Source organism: Megalobrama amblycephala, linkage group LG18 (genome assembly GCF_018812025.1).
Source record: "Megalobrama amblycephala isolate DHTTF-2021 linkage group LG18, ASM1881202v1, whole genome shotgun sequence".
Taxonomy (NCBI): Eukaryota; Metazoa; Chordata; class Actinopteri; order Cypriniformes; family Xenocyprididae; genus Megalobrama; species Megalobrama amblycephala.
The window spans coordinates 17,956,040-17,979,972 of record NC_063061.1 but is presented as its reverse complement, the minus strand read 5'-3'; the positions used below and the strand labels follow the sequence as shown (position 1 = coordinate 17,979,972).

General features: G+C 35.9%; 1 protein-coding gene across 5 annotated transcripts in view; it reads right to left on the bottom strand.

Moving 5' to 3' along the window:
• The window catches only part of tenm2b (teneurin transmembrane protein 2b), a 319,786-nt gene that overhangs the window by 82,919 nt on the left and 212,934 nt on the right, over positions 1 to 23,933 (bottom strand). The window contains exon 2 of one of the 5 annotated variants that reach the window (XM_048165630.1): positions 12,326 to 12,534. The exons of the other annotated variants lie outside the window; for them this stretch is intronic. Within the exon in view, the coding sequence (XP_048021587.1) occupies positions 12,326 to 12,431 (106 nt within the window). The 5' untranslated portion in view covers positions 12,432 to 12,534. The remainder of the gene's footprint in view (positions 1 to 12,325; positions 12,535 to 23,933) is intronic. 5 annotated transcript variants of the gene reach the window in all.

The following is a 23,933-nucleotide window of genomic DNA, read 5'->3' as shown; positions in this document are numbered from 1 at the left end:
CTAAAGCACTGGGACAAAAACAGCCAAGGTGGTTCTTCTTTTCTCGCAATAAAGAAAATAAGTTTTTTCACCCTGGTGTATTTTATGACCGAGTTCTGTAAAAACTAAGTAAAATTTATTTTGAGCAGAGAAAGAAACCCTTTCACGACACAAGGTCACAGATTCTGCTTTGCTTCATCTCGTTCCCTGTCAAAACTTCCGCTTCAACACGAGCTTCATAAAACCTCGATTTATTGAGACACGAAACAGCTGTGAAGCTATTCTGTCCTCCACTACTGACATTCATTTATTTCCCACCAGCCTTCATCACTCTCTCTTTTCACAAGGCTGTGTTTCTTTCTCCCTCCGCTTTCCGTTCTTCACCATTTAGCAGTGTTTATGAATAATTGAGTTTTGATTCAGTGAGCGAACGGCGGAGGCAGACAAAATAGTCGACAAGAAACACAGGGAAAGCGACACTATGTGGGCTCAGAAAAGGCCTATTCGCCTGATTCGAAACTTCCTGCTCTTCCTGCCAGCCTGCCCTTCTCTAAAAAAAAAAAAGAAAAAAAAGAAAAGAAAAAGAAAAAAAGACACATTTACATTCAAGGCATATCAATGAGAAACTGCTATGAAGATATAGTGGAAAATATCATTTATTCAGCTTCCTCTGTCTGGCTACACGAGTGACTGTGCGGAAATCAAGCTTGCCCCGCCCCCAAACACACACACACACACACACACACACACACACACACACACACACACACACACACACACACACATGATGATATCTACCTAGTTTCAGTTACTTTTACAGAACCAGGAACAAGAGAAGTATCAATATTTTATACAGATAATACAAATTTTAGGTCTGCTGATCACCCCAAACCCATGCCATTGGTTGAAACTGCTTTGTCAGGGTGGTTTGCAATGTTTATTTGTATTATTATTAGCAATTCCAATTTATTAATACAGCACATAATAATACAACAATGTTGACCACAGTGCTGAACACACCATCAGACATTAAAATATGAACAAACACAAATAACTATATATAAAAGATATACAAAACCATCTACTCTCAGACTCTTAAACCTTGAGAACTCTTAAACTCTTAAAGACACTTCAAACATTTTCAGACTCCTAAAACCATAAAACATGTCCTCGACACTCATGTACGATCATAAACTAACATAAAACATATGCTTTTAAACTCACTAAGAGTTGATAATTGTCTGATATATTGCAGTAAATGTTGTATTTTTTGTAATCATTTCTATTTATTTACTATATACAGTACAGTCCAAAAGTTTGGAACCACTAAGATTTTTAATGTTTTTAAAAGAAGTTTCGTCTGCTCACCAAGGCTACATTTATTTAATTAAAAATACAGTAAAAACAGTAATATTGTGAAATATTATTACAATTTAAAATAACTGTTTTCTATTTGAATATATTTCACAAAGTAATTTATTCCTGTGATGGCAAAGCTGAATTTTCAGCATCATTACTCCAGTCTTCAGTGTCACATGATCCTTCAGAAATCATTCTAATATGCTGATCTGCTGCTCAAGAAACATTTATTTGTACTTGTGTACTTTTTTTTCAGGATTCCTTGATGAATAGAAAGTTCAAAAGAACAGCATTTATCTGAAATACAAAGCTTCTGTAGCATTATACATTACCGTTCAAAAGTTTGGGGTCAGTAAGAATTTTGAAAAGAAATTAAAGAAATGAATACTTTTATTCAGCAAGGATGCATTAAATCAATCAAAAGTGGCAGTAAAACTTTTGACGGTAGTTATAATGCTTACAGAAGATTAGATTTCAGATAAACACTGTTCTTTTGAACTTTCTATTCATCAAATAATCCTGAAAAAAAATATTGTACACAAATATTTTGTACAATTGTACACATTAAATGTTTCTTGAGCAGCAGATCAGCATATTAGAATGATTTCTGAAGGATCATGTGACACTGAAGACTGGAGTAATGATGCTGAAAATTCAGCTTTGCATCACAGGAATAAATTACTTTGTGAAATATATTCAAATAGAAAACAGTTATTTTAAATTGTAATAATATTTCACAATATTACTGTTTTTACTGTATTTTTAATTAAATAAATGTAGCCTTGGTGAGCAGACGAAACTTCTTTTAAAAACATTAAAAATCTTAGTGGTTCCAAACTTTTGGACTGTACTGTATATTTTTTTTATTTATAGTTGTCTTTGCACATTAAGTTGGTATAAGAACAATTTTATCATTGAAAAAAATGCACCATCTTTAACAAGCTACATCATTAGTAAAAAGAGTGTATAAAAGACACAGCAAGAGAAAGAGAGAGAGAGAGTGAACGGGTCAGAAGAAATGAGCTGGTGTTGGTGAGACAGGCGGAGGAATGGAGGAAGAGACATGGGACAACAGCTCTGCATGGCAGCTTCTTGTTTCCAGTGCATGGCAATGGTAAAATTACTGCAGCCAAGCTTTGCTAGGCTATAGGCCATGCCATGACAGGGATTAAAATAAATTGCCCAACATGAGCGGTGGGAACGGTGGAAAAACAATAGGAGTAAAAGCATAAATGTCAATTTGGAATGATAAAAGACACAATCTAAATGTGGCAGGAGGAGCCTGGAGACAGAGCGGGGGTAATTGAGCTCCGTGCTATAGAGTTGAGTGTTTACAAAAAGAGAGGGAAAGAGAAAGAGAAGGAGAGAGCTATGAGGTGTCATGATTGGTGGCCAACCACCTTCTGTCTTTCATCCATCCTCAGACTAATTCTCCACGCACCAACCGGCGTTTTTTCTTTCGCTCGCTCGACAGATCTGGCTAGACGGTATATGACAACCGACAATATTTCAGAGGTGTACTGAGTAGGAGTATGGGAACCTTGTCAACATGTTCACACTGTCATTTGAAGGTATGAACACAGAACTAATATACAAAAATATCTGAAACAGTAATTAAAAAAAGTGCAACTGCAATTCATTTGGAACTTAGCACACTACACAGTTACGGCACTGCCTTTGGAGCTGAGGCAAAAACATTGCCCTACTGCAGTGGTTCTTGTAGCGTGGGGTGCACCCTCCAGGGAGGGGGGTGGTTTGGGCGCACAGGTATACTGCAGGGGCGGGGGCGAGGCAGATCAGCAGGGAAAAAAAAGAACAAGAAAACAGCTGTTGCAACAATGGCATTCAAGTGTGTGAATAGCGGTTGGTGCTCTGCCTTTATAAAGCACCACCAAACGCCAACTCCACTGAATCGTTCTTCTTCAGACCGTTGACAAAGTAAAAAAAAAAAGAAGTACTGCTTGTCTTTCAATTTATGATCTTTGTTTTTTGTGATATTATTTGGTAGTCAGAGGTGGGATAGATTTTGGGGTGGTAGATTTTTTTTTAAAGGTTTTTAAAGGGGGGCGTGACCAAAAAAGTTTGAGAACCACTGCCCTACTATCATTTCATGATACCAGTAATGTATTTTCCTGGAAACGCAACCAAAAATGGTTTACACTGCCATTTAAAAGTTTGGGATCAGTAAGATTTTCTTTAGAAAAGATGCATAAAATTAATCAAATGTGTTACAATTTTTTTTATATATATATATATATATATATACATACAGTACAGTCCAAAAGTTTGGAACCACTAAGATTTTTAATGTTTTTAAAAGAAGTTTCGTCTGCTCACCAAGGCTACATTTATTTAATTAAGAATACAGTAAAAAACAGTAATATTGTGAAATATTATTACAATTTAAAATAACTGTGTACTATTTAAATATATTTGACAAAGTAATTTATTCCTGTGATGCAAAGCTGAATTTTCAGCATCGTTACTCCAGTCTTCAGTGTCACATGATCCTTCAGAAATCATTCTAATATGCTGATTTGCTGCTCAATAAACATTTATGATTATTTTCAATGTTGAAAACAGTTGTGTACTTTTTTTTTTTCAGGATTCCTTGATGAATAGAAAGTTCAAAAGAACAGCATTTATCTGAAATACAAAGCTTCTGTAGCATTATACACTACCGTTCAAAAGTTTGGGGTCAGTAAGAATTTTTATTTTTTTGAAAAGAAATTAAAGAAATGAATACTTTTATTCAGCAAGGATGCATTAAATCAATCAAAAGTGGCAGTAAAGACATTTATAATGTTACAAAAGATTAGATTTCAGATAAACACTGTTCTTTTGAACTTTCTATTCATCAAATAATCCTGAAAAAAAATATTGTACACAAATATTTTGTACAATTAAATGTTTCTTGAGCAGCAGATCAGCATATTAGAATGATTTCTGAAGGATCATGTGACACTGAAGACTGGAGTAATGATGCTGAAAAATTCAGCTTTGCCGTCACAGGAATAAATTACTTTGTGAAATATATTCAAATAGAAAACAGTTATTTTAAATTGTAATAATATTTCACAATATTAATGTTTTTTACTGTATTTTTAATTAAATAAATGTAGCCTTGGTGAGCAGACGAAACTTCTTTTAAAAACATTAAAAATCTTAGTGGTTCCAAACTTTTGGATTGTACAGTATATATTTCAAATAAATGCAGTTTCTTTCATCTTTCTATTCATCATAAAATCCTATATATATACATTAAAAAAATATGTTTTCACAAAAATATTGAGTAGCACAACTATTTTCAACATTGCTTATAATAAGAAATGTTTCTTGAGCAGCATATTAGAATGATTTCTGAAGGATCATGTGACACTGAAGACTGGAGTAATGATGCTGAAAATTCAGCTTTGACCTCACAGGAATAAATTACATTTTAAAATGTAATAAAATAGAAAACATCTTACTGACCCCAATCTTTGAATGATAGTATTTATTAAATTACACTGTGGTAATGACTCTGTTTGTATTTTACAAATGACATGTACTTCATCTCATTATGTTTGAAAGTCGATGGACACAAACCAAAAAATACAATTACTTTTATAAGTCAGAATTATCTGTCAGGCATCACACAATCTTCACATTATTCAACATCTAAAAAAATCAACACAGTACAAGTAAAACTATAAAACTGTTAAATTGTGACAGGATGAGTGTTATGACCATGACCGTTCATTCATCTGGCAAGTGCAAACAACTAAACTGACTTTCAATAGCCTTTAATAACAAGTTCTCAAGCTCTCACGTGTAAAGTGTTAACGTCTTTCGCACTAAAACATCTACTGTGGCAGTGTTCCCACACTTTCTGGCCAATTAATTACTAATTTTATTCAGTTATGATGACTACATAAGGTTTCTTTAATTTTTTTTTAAATAGAACACACTCACTAAGAGTATTTCTAGCCAAAGAAATAATGTAAAACTGACCATAATTAGAAAAAAATATACTGAATATCAAACTATACATTCTTTCCAGGCCTGGAAATCACACTTTTGAAGTTTCCAGATTTTTCCTGTATAGCAAAATCTCAAAATACCATTTGACACATTTCTACTGTTGAACAGTCCACCACAGTAATACCACCCATCCCTATTTCCTACAATACACTGTCTTGACATATCAAGACAGGTTTTATTCTCAGTAAAAGTCATATCTGCATGCAGAGAGATACAGTGAGATCAGCTGACGTCTCCCTCCTGTGTTATTGAAGAAATGAGGATCCAGAATGGACAAAAATAGCTCAGTGCTGGACACCAGCTGGCCTTTTTCAATCTTCTTCATCTTTTAAAGCTGAAGTGTGTCATTTTTTTGATAATGAAATGCGTTCTCCTCCAGTTTAATAAACAGATATAATATAAATCTTGTAGTTAAAGGGATAGTTGACCTAAAAATTTAATTTTATCATCATTTACTCACCCTCATGTCATTTTTCTTTCTTTCTTCAAGAAGATATTTTGAAAAATGTCTCTTTTTTATCAATGGTCATATCTTCTTCATTTTTGGGTGAACTGTCCCCAAAAAGTGTAAACACTATTATCAATATCATTATATTCATTATCACTATCCAATCGAGCCTAAAGCTGTAGCTTGGCCAATGGTGTGAGTTTGGAGTGGGGATATCTGTCAGCCTGACCAATGACTGATGAAGGAACTGTTTAAAAACAGTCCTTCTTTTTTATTCATTTTTTAAAATATATAATAACATAAGAGTGAGTGAAAGAGAGAAAGAAAGTTAATCGCTATTCTAAACACACTGTTTGGTCAGTCTCAGACACTTGCCTCCATTAATTAGGGAGTAATAACATTCTACTCTGATTACAAATGTCACCCAAACGCATCCTCAACACGTTCACGAATGCATCACAATTACATTCATTATACCGCTAATGTTTAGGTCGCCTAATATACAATTATTCAGATGTTTGACTATCACAAATGAAACCATTTTATTTGTCTCACAGTGAACTCAAACATTCAAGTCATAACACAAACTTCCACCAATTTCCTTTTTATTGTTTTTTTTTCCCCACAGTCAAGACACTCCAGAAATAGCGAAAAAGAGCAACACAGAAAATATGTATGAATAATTTATCTGCGGCATTAGCACGCTAAGAGCGAAGCTCTTTCCAGGAGCAGTGAGCGTCGAGCCGCACAGACGGCTGAAAACTGGGTGAACAAGATGACTCGACAGGGAGAGGATGACAGAGGAAGGAAGGACGGAGAGGAGAGCGGCACAGAAACTCTGGCGGGAACGGTGGAGGGTGATTGAGGGAACGGCTGAGGGAGAGAGGGACGGGAAAAAGAGCAAGTGAACTGACAAGACAGGTCTCCCAGACGCACGTTAAGCTCTGGTTCTCAAGCACACTGCGGCCGTGTGGATGACACCTTTGAGACTGAGAGGCTCGAGCACGACCCGTCTCACTGCAACATAATCACACACACAGGCACGCGGAGGAGAAGAACATCAGTGCATACCAATTACTCTTGCTTCAGGGGTGGGAGGAACAGGGCCGCAGTGAGCATCGCTGCCACCTCAGACCTGTGCTGTGTGTTGAACAACTTGTCATAGCCATGCTGATACAACATATCAGTACTGACCAATATCAGTTTTTGTTGTAGCTGTTGCTGTTTGTGATAGGATAGTATACACTCTAAAAATTATTGGGTTAAAAACAACCCAAGTTGGGTTAAATATGGACAAACCCAGTGATTAGGTTAAATGTTTTCCAAATGTGCCGGGCGGTTTTATTTTTATCCCAACTATTGTTTATAAATTACTATATGGCTGGCTTAAAATGAACCCAAAATAGGTTAGAAATTAAAAATAAGACACATAATTACTAGAGGCAACAATAATAATCAAAAGGTGAACATTTATTAATAAGCAATTTAATAAATGTTTATTGTTTAACTATTATTCATTAAACTTATGTTCATTTATTAAACATATTAAACATACTTTGGGTTCATTTTAAGCAAGCAATACAGCAATTTTTAAACAATAGTTGAGTTAAATAAAACTATACCCAGCAGGTTGGGTCAAACATTTAACCCAAACGCTGGGTTAAAACAACTCATTCACTGGGTTAAAACAACCCAATTGCTGGGTTTGTCCATTTTCAACCCAACCATTTTTTAGAGTGTAGAGTGGACAGGAAGCAAGGTTGGAGAGAGAGGGAGGACGGGATCAGGAAAGGTCCACAAGCCGGGACTCAAACTTGGGTTGCCCGAAGCGCAACGGTGCTATATGTCGGCACGCTGCCCACGAGGCTATCGGCGGCGACATATCAGTTTTTTTTTTTTTTATCAGTATTAGTCAGAGAATTTTATGGCTTATTTATTTATTTATTTATTTTTTTTTTATTTATTTCCCACTCCTTTTCAGTGCTAGGTATAAAAATGTAAAAATTATTAATCTATACCACTGAACATTATATGCTGGATTAAAAATAACCCAAGTTGGGTTGAAAATGGACAAACCCAGCAATTGGGTTGTTTTAACCCAGCGGTAGGGTTAAATGTTTGCCCAACCTGCTGGGTAGTTTTATTTAACTCAACTATTGTTTAAAAATTACTGTATTGCTTAATTAAAATTAACCCAAAGTATGTTGGAAATGAACATTTATTAATGTTCAATGAATAATTATTAAACAATAAACATTTATTAAATTGCTTATTAATAAATTTATATTAATAAACTATTAAATTTATATTAATAAAATATTAAAGCTTATTAATAAACATTCACCTTTTGTCTATTATTGTTGCCTCAAATTGCATCTGGTTTTTAATTTCCCAACTATTTTTGGGTTCATTTTTAGCTGGCCATATAGCAATTTTTAAACAATAGTTGGTTTAAATAAAACTACGCAGCAGGTTGGGCAAACATTTAACCCAACCGCTGGGTTAAAACAACCCAATCGCTGGGTTTGTCCATTTTCAACCCAACTTGGGTTGTTTTTAACCCAGCATTTTTTAGAGTGTATCCATCAGAAATTTTGTCAGACACAATACAGCATTTTTATTACAGCTATTTATATTATATAATTATTCGTATTAACAACTAGTATGATGGTTGCACATCGAAACCACTTTTTCCTGCATTTATGCATCTTAAATAAAATATATGCATGATTATTAAAATATTTAATTTTATTATGCATATATTTGATATATTTGCTTGAATATATGCATGATAAAACAAACAACAAAAAGTCTTTTTAACAACCAGGCATCTATTTGATTTAACTTACATATAGGCAAGAAAAATCATCAAAAACCATCATAGTAGTTAATAATATTAATAATTATATAATAATTAACAGCTAGTGTATTTGCCTAAACTTCTATATTGTTGCATAACATACAAGAGAGATTAATAATTGTTAAGTCATTTATAAACCTGTTTTTTTTTTTGACAAAATCATCAAAAATTCAGCTATCATATCTGCCAAATGAGTACTAAAAAAGAACAGTCAGCACAGAGATGATGCTTTTTCCTGTACACATGGCGAACTGTGATAATTCACGCATGCTTAGAGATGACCGTGATTTATATTTTCAGAGGAGGAATATAACAGTTCTGCATGATCATCTGTATATTAAATGTATGCAAGTGTCTCACATGCACAGTGGAGTAATATAACTCCCTGGTGTCATGCAATGAACCTTCATTATGAAAGGATTACTGAATATAAAAAGCAAACATCTGTTGTATATAATCACGCCTTTCTTAAACAAAGATATTGCCAATAATTCCACTTCTATAAAATGATGACCCATTTCAGAAGCCGCTGCAGATGAGATATGATCCGTCTGCTGACTGATAAAAATATGACTGATGTAAATATCAAAGGTTTTCTCATTCTGCATGTTTTCAAAGAGTGTTGAAAGACTCCTAATTAATTAACACTTTAACTTAAAAAGGTGTCAAAGCTTGATGTTAATATATTTTAACTGGATCACCACAGCCTTCATATTTCAACTAAACAGATACTTGTTTGTCTGTTAGGTTGTGCTGAACACAATATATCTGTCCCTGAATCAGGTTTCATTATGTAAGAACAAGAGAAAGCAGTGAAAAAAATATTTTTCAATCTGATCCAATAAATTATACTAATTTAATAAATGATTTTATGTGTAGAAATAAATAAAAAACTGACTAATATTATCATATTCATGTGGTAAATAATTACAATCTCACGCTATTTGATTAAATGCCCAGTTGAGACAATTTTTTTGAATATAATTAAAAGCATTATTCTAAAAATCCAGTTGCTCATGTCAGTGAAGTATACTTAATGTATCACAACAGATTAGTGTACAAAAGGTTAAGCACACACAGGATAAAGGTTTCGAATGTAAAATGTGCATATACTGCTACTACTGAGCAAAACGAATCCCTAATTAAAACCCACTAGGTACACAAAAAACATATATAAAACACACACACACACACATTAATTAAATGCATTTAAGTGATATGAGAATATAAACAAAACAAAAAAAATCAGAGGGAAAACAACAACAAAAACATTGCATTAGCGTGAAATGATGTGTCGTTTCTCACACATACATGAATAGAACAACTGTGGGTTAAAAAAAACACCAGAAACATAAAGCATTAGAAACTACAATACCAAATCTATTCTTGTTGTCTGCATGAATGATGCTGTATTATGTTCTAAACAAATTACTTTGAATGCACAGGTGAATAAGAAAAATGTAATTAATACTGTGAAAAATAGATATGTTTTTAAATAAAGCTTTAAAGCAGATAGATTGAGAAATGGTCTATTTACACACACACACACACACACACACAAACAAAATAATTAATTGACCATCCAATCCAATTTATACTAAATAAAATAAGCAAAGTGTGATTTTATATTCACATAATAACAATGATGTACTGTAAATGGTTACCAGTGCCATTTTTAAATCATTTTAAGCGGTGCAAAGCAAAAGCTTTCACATTTAATCTAAAAAACAGATTTCACAAAAGTCAAGGACGTTAATAATGATCAAGGACGTCAAGGCATTTTGTTGTTGTTGTGAACTGAAATATTTTAGGCAAAAATAATAAAAAGGTTATCAGAGAAATCAGTAGGATTTCTTTCATTCAAGTTTAACAATACAAGTAGCATTACGTTTTAGTTCAAGAGGTTAAGGAAAACAGGAGGACTGTCAGTACAAGCGTATGGAGAGAAAGTGAGAAAGCGCTAAAGAGACAGAGAGAGTGGGAGAGAGCACAAAAGCGCTGTGGCGGGCCGAGGGTGTCAGGCTAGAATCCTCTCAGATCTCTTTCCCGTGACAGACTGCTAACTGCACTCAAACACAACACCCATTTACACAAACAGACACCTGTGCCAAATGGCCATGCTTTTATAATAGAGCATATTCCAACAAAATGTCACATATATTTGTAATTTATTATTGATATATTTGTTCTTTAAAATTTTACAATTGTTGCATGGGTGTAAATTATAATATGAACCAAGTGTTTATTTGTGATCAAAGTGAGCAAAGAGTTCACTAGACCTTTGGTTCTCAGCTGAACGGTTCTGACCCCAAAATGGTTGTGTTCTAACAGTAGGGGGAAACCGTGCTGAATGCAAATGCAAACACAGACAGGTTGTGTGCCCTCACATTTAAAAAAAAAAAAAAAAAAAAAAAAAAGCCAAAAACTGTCAAGGTAATAAAAGACACGACCGAGACTGCACTTGTAACGAGATTAACAGTGTTTGTGCTGAACACAATGTGTTTGTACAATTAATTATTAGCTGCAGGAAGCATGAAACCTTTGGAATGGAAGAGACATTTAGAAATAATTTTTCCATAAAGCCTTGGTAGTGCACAGTAATAATAACTTTTAACATGTAATTTTAGGCAAATTTATGTTTACTTTTGTAAACATGAAATCCAATTTATAATTACAAATATCTAGATAATACAACAGATTCTTAAAGACAACATAAAACCAAAATATAATAATTGCTAAAAACAGTCTCTGGATCAGTTGTGCATGAATAATCATTTTATTTTGAAAGAAAATGTTTTTTTTATATTTCAAAATTAAAACATTTTCTCAGACTGAAATGACTGCTATCATTTTACCAAAAGTAATATAGTATGATAATATCATTGTTCAAGTTTTACATTATTTCTTGTTCTGTTTTACTTGGAAATACATCCTATAATAGAAGTTAAATGTATTATAAACACAGTTTTATGTTGCCTTCAAAGAACAGGCTATAATAAGGGTGTAACAATATACCGTGTCACAATATATCACAATACATAAATGCAACAATATCGTATCGTGGATAGTGACAATATATATTGTGTATAGTTCACCCAAAATGAAAATGACTGTTTTAGAGTTTTAGTGTCAGTACTTCATTAAACTACTATATATAATGTTGAATATAATGTATAATAATGCAATGGGGGGATATTTGTGGGTCCTGATAATGCCAAATGTCTTATGTTACCAGTAAAAAGTGGCCTACATTATTTTTAGCATTAGAATCATGAATATTTTTATTCTGGTGTCACCATTGTCCTGTGCATTGGGTTACCAGCACCAAGTCCTGCCTATTCATTTCCACTCCCAATGTAATACCAAATTTAGCATTTTAATCAACAGTACATTTTTGTTATACTTTTAACATATGTCTTGGAGTATCGCAATAATATCGTATCGTGGGTGATATGTATCGAATCGTGACATGAGGGTATCGTTACACCCCTATAACCCTAATCTAATGTACACCCTATTCCTAAAATCTGGTGGCAGGGGGACAGCCTTGTACAGGAGGGTTCAGTGTCGGAGTAGTGATTTTATGTGGCTGAGAGAGATGATGGAAGGGTGCTGGATACGATGGAGAATGCGGCAGCACGGTGAGACGCTCTTACCGATGGTGGGGGGCTGTGCACGGAGCAGGTAGGAGTTGGGGGAGAACTCGTCGTCGGGAGGGGGATCCAGTATGGCATGGGATGAGCCGTTGTCCAAAAGGGGCATCTGACACTCCCTGATGGAGGTGGCGGCCTGGTGCAGGGGGGCGGAGGGGGAGGAGGGGCTGGGGGGAGCAGACTGGATGAAGGCGTGGGAGGGAGGGGGCGACCTGAAGGACACACACACACACACAGTGGGAAAAGTGTGTTACTTTATGGAGGGAAATCAGTGCTGTTTGATGAAAGTGAACCACAACCTTTTTTCTTTTTTTTCCATTTCACAGTTATATTTCACAAGACAAAATTATTGAGTTTACGCAAATTATCCTGTTCAAAAGTTGAAATACCCTTGGTTTGTCTCTTTCAATACCAATGCTTTTTAAATAGTTGTCTATGACATTGGTGCTCAAGGAGAATATTGAGAAAGAAGGGCATGTAAACTTTTAAATTAGATAATTAGTTTAAATTCAAAATGCAATTTTTATGATTCCTTCTATTTATTTATTTTTAAAAAGGGGAGTATGAGAACTAATGAGCAGGACTGTACAGTATGTGCAGCATAAATCCAACAGCACCGGCAACATTTTAGACGGCAACATTCTCCGCTTCTGAACTGTCACCAAAGACACTTTCTTTCACAAATGTTTGTGCTCTGGATTTTCAATCTCTGCACATAGTAAACTCTGACATGAGTTCTACAAAAACGAGACAGGCAGACAAAAGAAAACATAAATGAAAACTCAGAAATGGAGCGTTGGAATACAAGGTACAGATACATCAAAACCAACAGCCTGTAGAATAAATACCACATTGAAAAGAGAGAATTGTGAAGCTTTGAGACGCTCCAAAAAAACCTTCAACTCTAAAAACCGTAGTCTGAAAGGAGGTCAGCTTTGATGTGCCTTTTAAATTAATGAACAGGCTACATACAGATAGAATATACTGACGTCTGTATGCACTAGTGATGCGCAATATAGCGAAAATATGAAATTCGATGTCTTGAAATATATCACAATATTTATGCATTTGCTTTTCATTGGCTCAAGGGATTTTTTTTTTCAATAAGAGAAAGCATTTAAACCAATCAAACACTGTAGGCAAGTAAATTTTGCATTTAAAATAAATTAAAATATAAATAATTTATGGATATAATACAGTTATTAATATAATGGAGTGAGTTATAAAATAATCAAGCCATGTTTTCCTGATTTTTATCACTAAATTAATACAAAAATATATTTATATATTTCAATACATTTAATCATGTCCATCAATATAAGAATACACTGAAATAATATTTACGTACAAAAGTATTACATCAACTCTAACAATGTTTTTACGTGTTAACAGCTGAGATGCTATTAATATTCATCTTACCTAGACATATTGTAAAAAAATAGTCAAATATCACCTTCCGAGAAGCTATAAACAATAAAATCACCACAATAATGAGGATGATGGTTAATTTTATATCGCTAACAAAATCATTGCGCGAATATATTATGAATCTTCAATACGACGTCAAGCTGTAAAATGCTGCAGTGGTTTTCTCATTTGGCTGGCCATGGGGATGACACAACAAGCAGAGAAAGGGATTCAGATACATGATCAACCCATCAAGCACATGCTGGGTTTGTGATTGGGAGCAAGGCCAGCTGATATATTCTGGACATTTTACCACCCCGCACTATCTGCACTCGTGTGCAGCCAACAGTCAAAAGAACTGCTGTGCCGGAGTGGAACTGTGTCATCGGGGCTCTCCATGTCATGTCTACAGTGACTAATTTAATCAATTCCTCTATCTGTGTCTATGACACCATCCAGCCCTTCTGTAGACATAACACACACACACACACACACACACACACACACACACACACACACACACACACACACACACACTTCAAAGGTAATGGCTCTCATTCACTAATAATTATGAACAGCTGTGTAAATGTGCTCACACAGAAAAACAGATAAATTAGAAACCCTATTTCTAATATTTATGAATGTGGACTATTTAATACAGGGATTCCTACACTTTTTTGTTAATGAACTCCTTTAACCTAAAATATTTTCTTGAAATACCCCCTGAAAATTTAAAATATTTTAATAAGTGTTTTATTTTGATTTATTCTTTTTTTTTTTTTTTTTTATAAGTATTTATTTTCATTCCACATTGTTATGAGAAATTAACTATTATCCAGTTTAGGAAATCCCGGCTTATTAAATAGAATAAATAAGTGATTATGTCAAACTACACAATAAGGTTCAGTTCCATTCTTTAAATTAAACTTTTATATCAGGACTGTTAAATACACCTTACATTTGTGCATTTATGCTCACAAAATATCAGAAGAATTTTAATTAAGATATTACATTATAATATATTATAAAGATATTAATGTTCATCATAGAATGGGTACACTGAAAGGATTAAATGTATGAATTGCATTGTTTTATGCATTTTTATATGAACAGATGCAGACAAAAATGAGCGTCATATAATTAACTCAGTGTTAACTCAAGTGTTAAGTGTTAACTCAGTGATGAATCACCATTTCTGCACGAAAACGTTTGCACATGCACAAATACATGCGTATATGCGGTCACCGTGATTTTGCCAAATAAGACATGTTCCCGTATTAATGTATTTATGAATGACACTGATGTAGAAGCACCTAACCCTGGTTGTAAGCATAAACTTGTCATAAACTGTGAACTTGTCCCTCAAATCTGATTGGTTGATTGGAGATGTTGATCCAGGAACATGTTGTACTCGGTGAAATCACGTTCACCACGTATACGTGCCATGCCCTACTGTGATTATGATTTCACATCGTTTTTCAGATGAGTGGACGAGAAAGAGAAAATCTGCAGTGGCACTTTATTGTCTACCATCAAAGGTGGAAAGATGGGAGAGGACACAGTCAGACTGTGGGAAAAAGAGTGACAAATCGCACCGTAACAAGCGCAATTTATCACTCGCCACACTTGCCCTTTCTCCTTTATCTACCCAGTACACAGAGCAGACACCTGTGGCAGAGCAGAAGACAACTGCACACACAAACAAGAACTGCAAACCACACACACACACACACACACGCACACGTACGTTGCCTTTCGCTGTCCTCTGTGAGTGTAATTTGGCAGGTCTTCAAGCTGGAGTGCAGTGGTTAGCTCTGTTTCAGGACTGATCCTCTCGGGCAAACTGAGTGCAACTCCTGCACAATCCCTGCTTCAATCCCTCTTACTCATTCTCTATCTTTCCCCTCTCTTTCTTCCCAACCCTTTCCTCTGTTACACTCTCTCTCTCTCGTATTCCCTCCTGATCTGCTGCATCTGCGTTCACAATGGGTTGGTCAGTGACATTTGCGAAGATTTATCATATCGGTGTCCAACATAACAAACAAAGGCAAAGGAGGGCAATGGGCACAGAGGGGGGGAGACAGTGAGTGTCGCCCGCACAAAATGGGGGGAATCATAAGTCATGCATCAACCGAGCAACACGAGGCCGCCAAACAAAACACATTTTATTGCCAAGATTATCTCACAGAACACAGTCAAAGCCTTCAAACTTGAAAAATAACTACAATAATCGACTCGTGTCAACTGTAACACGATGAAACACAGTTCTCTAAGTCAAATTGGTCAGGTTAATCACAATAATGCTATTTTGATTATAAACTTTGAATGCAGCTCCAAAGTCACAGAAAGGGACACAAAATAACCCACAATGTAATGGGTTTATGGAATGGGATCTGTGTTAGACAGCCTATAGAGGAACCCCTTATTGGTTAGAGGTTGATGTTTTATAGCTCAAAAGTCATAATTGAATTCTACTTTATATTTCATATTAGGGTTGGGCGATGTCCCCTAAATTGGCAGTTGACAATGTTTACAGTAAAACATCGTGATGGACGATGATATCGTCGGGGGTGGGGGGGTGTATTTTAATTTTTCGTTATTATATAATTATTATTTTTTATTTTACTTTATTACTTTATTTATCCCTTTGACGCGTACGATCACACCGGTGTGATTAGAACGTTCAGTGCAGTGCATTACATGATCAATTGCCACATTCAAATGTGTGTGTGCACTTTGGCTTGCGCTAAACCAGAGATGGACGCGCGCAGCACTTTTCATATATCACAAATATGCAGTGTTTTCAACCACATAATGTTTATTTTAGGTTTCGGATGTTTAAATACATATAAGATGTTGTGAATCCAACAGAACCTGCGGCACAAACTAACATGGCGACGCCCATAACGTGTATAGCTCAACTAACGCAATCATTATAAAGTTGTTTAAACAGCAAAACATCCACTTTCACATATTTGACAATCGGAATATCAGATATTTCATGTTATAGTTAACAAATTAGTGAATATTTTGAATAAAAAAGGAAAACTGAAATAAAAGCAGATCATCAGTCATACAGCGCTGCGGTGTGTGACATGACAAGCAATGAAGCGTCACCATGGAAACAATAAAGTGATACGTTCTAAATAACATCGCCTTGAAAAACTCACGCTGGGGGGTCAGCCAGAATATTTTAAACTTACGTGCGAAAGGGTTATTTTATTTCCCAACTAATGACTCATCCAGGCTTTCCAATAGGTTGCACGTGAGGGGAATAAAAGGGGAGGAGCGGGGCGGGGGCGTGGCATCACGATGGTGTCTCTTATCACGATAAGAGTCTTGTCTAGCGAAATGATCTGTCATTTTCTAAAAAAAAAAAAAAAACCTAAAAATGTATATACTTTTTAACCACAAATGCTCATCTTGCACTCCTCTGCGATGCGTCACGCATTACATAATCACATTGGAAAGGTAATGCATGGCGCATCGCACGCAGAGCAGTGCAAGATGAGCATTTGGTGAAGGAATAATCCCAGAATGTTTTCCTCAAAAACCTTCATTCCTTTTCGACTGAAGAAAGAAAGACATAAACATCTTGGATGACATGGGGGTGGGTAAATTATCAGGAAATTACAATTCTGAAGTAAACTGGGATAGTTCAACCAAAAAATGAAAATTCTATTATAACTTACCCTCATGTCATTTTTTTTACATTTGTAAAACAAAAAAGTGGATATTTTGAAAAATGCAATGGTGTTCAATGAAAAATAAACAAACAAACATGGGAGCGTGGGGGAATATTGATTTTTGGGTAAACTATCCAAACTTGTATCCAAACTCAATGACAAGTCAATTTTTTTTTTTTAGGTAAACAATATGAACAATAAAACTTGAAGCAAAATTTTTAGGTGTTCTCATTGCTGTCTAAGTAAATCAATTCCAAAATCAATTCAAGGGACAGCAAATTTGGCTTTGAACATACATAAAGAAAGTGATTGAGCACCGTATCTAAACTATAAATGTTAAAATACGGTAGAGGTAGTGCAGAAGAAAACTTCTGTGAGTCCAATTAAAATCTCTTGACTGTCTGAATGTCAGTAGTAGCAAACAAACTGGCCAGCTGGAGAATCACAGTCAGCTGGTTTTTCAGCTGGACAGGATCAGTTTTGGGTAACCTCTTCAGAAGTGCAGTAGTTCCCATGGTGACTGGGCACCTGTGGTTTGTAGATAAATCTGAGAGAAATGGAGTGGGCCGCAGTACGTTCCCTTGATAACACCTGTAAGCGATAAGTTCAAAGCAGCACGGCGCTTCAGCCTCCTGGATCGTTTTGTGAAGTTGTGCGTGGGGTAATTATGGAGTCGTTAAACTTGAAAAATATCTAGGGAAAAATGAACTGCTCATGTCGAACACATGCAAGTATTTCAAGAGCTGTGCAGGTGTATGTGAGGATTTCTCTTTTCTTTTATAGCTTGGTTGAAAACAGGTGTGGGAGCTACCTTTTCATCTCTCCGTCTGTCTCAACCCATCTGTGTGTTTCCTCGTTCCTCTCTCAGTCGGTTTGCTTACAGTGATTCTCCATTTGAGTGTTGTGGGATGCGGTAGAGCTCTTGACTGCCCAATGTCTATTTTCTGTGTAATAAATCTTAGCCGTGAACAATAGCATATTAAGTTCTGCTGAAATGGTTTGTTTGTGTGGTAACCTTAGCATTGTCAGTCTCTGGGAAATTTCAATGACCAACACACATTCATAAAAGGCCCTTATCAGTAACAGTATCTTTAATCCTTAAAAACTCCTGATGGCCAAACACCGTGAACTGAATAAATTAAAATAAAGCCAGAAAAATTGATTTTGAAAATCAACACAAATGCTCTTTTAAAGTCTGCCAACCTCAAGTCAAGTCCAACTATATATTTCTGTTTTTTGATGTAATTTCAGTTATAAAGTAAATAAGAGAACAGACTGGAAATGATAGAAGCCAAATTTGAACTCGTCAGTATATGTACACGTGACACTGCGCAATATGTCACTGCAAATGCACGGCCCACCAGGCTGCGTCTCCAATGGTTCTTTGCTTATTACATGATCTAATGCACTGTAACAGGTTGTGATAGTTTGCAATAATGTGATATGACACTGATGTCACTGAGATTTGACCCTTTCTCTTTAAAGCCCCTGGGGACAGTTTGCTGGACGGGAGGGGCTCTCTATTTTTGGGAAAAGCGCAACAGTTTGGGGGCACATGGAATATGACATTATAGCTCTGTTCAAAAAACCTAGAGAGCTTCCTACGGAGGCAGTATTTTAAGACATTATAGGCGCACTTCTGACACTGCACACATTGAAAAACTCGGTTCTTGTTTTCTGCCATGTTGAGAAAATTATGGCGCTCTCACTTTACCCAACTACTTGCAGACTACACAGTGGCACTCAAAAGATTGCAGTCGTTTTTTTTTTTTGTTGTTGTTGTTTTTTTTCCTCATAGTCTCGTGCAGTATGTTCACCAAGGTTGTATTTATTTTATCAAAAATACAGCAAAAACAGTAATATTGTGAAATATTATAATATAATATTATAAGCTCCATATTGCCATTTCTCTGTCCTCACCCCACACTTTTATTTGCTGTTGTTCTTCGCTGTTCTCTTATAGGTGTAAACCTGAAGCCAGATCAATCGGATTACATTTGGGCCTTTGCATCTATATAACATTTTCATCTTTTGGTCAGACTAGTCTCAAAGATTATGTGATATGGTATGTATAATACTTTTTGTCTTTAATAAATTATTTAATATGTTAGCAAGACAATGTTTACATTGTAAGTATATTGACTAGTCTTTTAAGCCAATCTAATGAAACTGTGTTATTTAGTGATTCATGCTTCACTGTCTGGTTGGTATGTCTGTAGTTGTTAGTAGATGTCGCTCCCTGTGATAATTTATAGCCTTTGAAATCCATTCTAAAATGACTGGAGTGGACTGCGAAGTGTCCCTAGTAAAGACTGTAGATAGAATGTTATGGCCGATTTTAAAATTCTATATTATAGTGTCAAAATAAATGAAAAATAAGACACTGAAACTAAAATCAATCATTTATGCTATGAATATTGGGATCCCAACATTATAGTGTACAGTATGAAAAAGGGCATACTCATTTTAAGCTTTGTAAAAGATTGTGTTTAAGTGTTATTAATTTAGTAGCGATTTTGATGATTAACTTGAAGTCAGTGTTAGATGACCGTAAAGGTTATCTAAATATAAAAATATCAGCAAATACTGATAAATTAAAAAAAAAAAAAATCTAAATGTCAGCCACAAAATAACTGAAAGATATCCAAAAAGGTATCAACATATTGTACATTCCTAGTTAAATTACTAAAATGTTTTGAAAATCCCAAGGTAAAAACAGGCTTTTTGCTTGCAGTTTAAGCAAAGCTTTCAAGTATATTTCTCTGATTATATTCTTCAAGCTACAGTATTAAGATACATGGTAATATCAGTACTTATCAGTCAATCTGGACCGGTTTATCATAAAAGAGAGTCTGCTTGTGAACTGCTGAGTCTGCTCTCATATAACACAAAGCAGCACTTAGGACTTCTCTTCTGTCATCAGCTTTTGGCTTTCCTATGAGGGCATGAATAACTCACTGCACCAACCCACCGACTGCAGCTGCCTTTGACATCTGCTATCTCAAATAGACGATATTCTTAACTGGTGTTGCGACAGAACAAAAGTGGCCTACTTTTTTCACCCTCTCTTCCATTTTTTGCTTCTTTCTCTAAAGCTTCCTCCCCGCTCCTCCATAGAACATCCTCCCACCGATACGCCTTCCCATGTCTCGAATCTTAAGAACTCCGCAGCCTTGCCAGGGATCAAAGAGGATGAGTTTCATCCAATGAGAACGCGCCTTTCCGCATGACAACACTTGGCTCGTTCCAATCAGTTCGCATTATTTTCCTACTTCTTTCTGTCTGTCTGTCTGGATCACTGGCATAAGAAAATACGATTTATTAGTCTGTTCTCACATTGTCTAACAAGGACGTGTTGTTTTTTCCTCTTGAGCAGTTTATTTTCCGAGCATCGCAAACGGTGAGGCATTTCTAATCCATAAATAGGGATTACTAAATTTAACTGAAGCCTTTGAAGTTAGTGCACTAGATTTGGTCACAGACACACCATATTGCCCAGAGTTTTTCACAGCAGGTCTCAGCGGTAATGAGTTTATGAATCGGCGGCCTCGCAGGATGAGATTATCAGCGACACAACGTCTTCATTAATATTTGTCTCTACGAAAACAGAATATTGCACTTGTCATTTCGAGCATATTGCATAAATATCACACACACAAGCATCAGCAAGAGACTCAAACACTGAATGGACAATTCCTTAACTTCTCCACCGCTATAACTGGAGAAACAGTGCTGTCTAAGTGATGAATTATTGAAATAAGCTGTGCCTAATCTAATGGAGATCGGGGTTGTTCTTGTGCTGGGAGGCAGATGTCAGTCAGAGCTGACACATGTGACAGCTGTGTGTGTCAGTGTCCAGAGGCAATGAGAAAGGCCCATGGGAACAGCTGTCTAGGGTCATTAGTGAGGAGAGGGCTAGTGGGCAGGGTGGTAAGCCCTGTATCAGGCTGGGCAATGTGAGGCTGTGACCGTTGACACGAGGTTTGGGCAAACGTTCAAGTCAGGCAAGGATGAGGAACACTGCACTGAGGCAAACTCAGCAATGCTTTGCATCATCAGACCCCGAGGAGAAGAGCGGCGGCTGTTGTTCAGCACAGCTCCCCCTATAGAGTATCAGTGCTGGGAGTGATGCAACTCTTGTACAGCAAGGGAGCTATCACAACACACACATGCACATTCACTTAAAAAGAAAAAATCAAAACATACAGAAAATAGAAGCAAAAACGGTTTCAATTCGGAAGCATGTTATGCAATTATTTTAAGCTCTACAGCCACTTAGTTACTGTTGCTTACAAGCTTTATAAAACATCCCATAAGAAAGAACAGAAGAGTGTGATTTTCAGTAAATGAGTGTTCAGGGTTCATAACGACGAGCACGAGCTATTATTCTTGCATGGGCTTGAATGAATAGTAGCATTTCAAAGTATTTTTAGCCATGAATCTTTGAAAGAAATTGTTAAATTGCACAGAAACATGCAGATCAGAATCAAGGCAGACACTTCTTACAGTCAAATAAAAGAAAAAGGCTTAATTTAACTGCAATTTAAAGTGAAAATATTCATACTGTGAACTCTTTAGTTACAACCAACACTATGAAGCGATGTTAAATTAATAACATTAATTTACCTTTAAACGTATGTAGGCGTGCTTTTAAATGTTATACATACATAGATATGTATGTAGGTGTGGTTTCTAATGACATACATTCAATCACAGCATGAACCTCTCAAAAAAAAGTATCTTTGGGTACCATGTGTCACTATTATAAGTGGCCTGGCAACAACGTTTTTGGATCACGTCCATAAAACTGCATTAAAACTAGCCAAGTGCACAGATGCTCCATAGACTAAAAAGAAAATTGCAGATGGCAACAGTTGCTAAAGTAGGATGAACAGTAACATTTTGCAGGCGTAGTGATGGGTTGATTGTTGGATAAGCAACGCAATGAACAAGCACACAAAATAATTAAGTCTTTAAATACAGTAGAAAACATTCTATTTCTGTTTGGGGAACACTGAAGTGTGAACAAAAAAAAACTGATTTGAAAACTGTGCGCTGAAGTCTAAATGAAAATGGGTTTATAAATATTAATATAATAGCAATGAGTCATGTTTTATTTTACAGATGAGAAAATCTAGCTCTATAAGACATTTAAATGATTGTTGAAACGCTGTACCTTAGCATGACAATAAGTGCTACAAAACAAGTTGTTTTTATTCCGCATATAAAGCTCCATACATTCAACAGAGACTGAAAGAGAAAAAGCACATCGCTGTAATTAACATGAAGAAAAGACTGGGGATTTAACAGCAAACACTAATTCCATATGACCTACTTATTCAAAAAGCATTTCTGGACTGCCTCTGGTTAGCTATACTGGAAACAGCAAACTCAAACGCAAATGACACCAAATATACTATCCTTTTATGCATATTTCTCAACAAGAACCAAAACTAAAACTTATACAGCAAAGCGTGAAACGAGAGTCCACGGCAGACGGACTAAAGTTAGTCCAGACTAAACTCCTGTCCATTAGTGATGATGGAGTGGGCCTTTGAGACACAGGCCATTAGGCTGGAGGAGTGTGTGAGGAAAATGGGCACCATTTCTCACGTATTTCCTCTTTGACAGCACCAGTGATGATACTCAAAGCATGGGCAGGAGTGAGGAAGTCAGGGATGAGCGGTGGATGAGAGAGATGAGTGTGTCCCTGGAAGACTGAAGCTGTTGGACACCAGTGATGGGAGAGGGAGTGTTCCCCTGTCTCTAAGACTGGATGTTGAAATGTAGGCCAGAGAAGATAGCAAGGGAGATGAGGGGCCGCAGAGGTAATGGCTTGACGACTCTCCATAAATCATAGAATATGGCAGCACATCTTAAAACCGTACCGCCGCTCCCTATACACAGACTACGCAGTTTGCGTAGGGCACCAACTCCCGGGGGGGGAGTGGGGTTGGCATTCCCGCATCCGCCATCAGCCTGATTTGATACTAATGCAATTTATGCCATGTAATTTCAATTATTTTAATGTGCTATGCATTAACAAGACCATTTTCTAATGCCGCACAATATATTAAAACAATTTAATAATCATGATATAGCATAGTGCTATCATTTATAAACCTACACTAACACAGGAGAATACATCAATAAGTTTAAACCCTCGCTCTGAGTTTGCATGTTTTGATGTCCACATGTCCACAAAAAACGACAGTGGCTGTAGCATTTTTATTGCAAAGAAGTGGCCAAATATTCAAGATTAAGTGGACATTTCAATTAAATGTTGTTTGGCCAATATAAAACAAGGATTTGATTATGTTGTAAAGTGTAACAACAACAATCACCAGGCCGTTGGTGCCCTCTTCTGGCATTTGTAATCAGTGTTGGGGAAAGTTACTTTTAAAAGTAATGCATTACAATTTTGCGTTACTCCCTAAAAAAGTAACTAATTGCATTATTTATTTACTTTTTTATTAAAAGTAATCTGTTACGTTACTTTTGCGTTACTTTTTCTCACC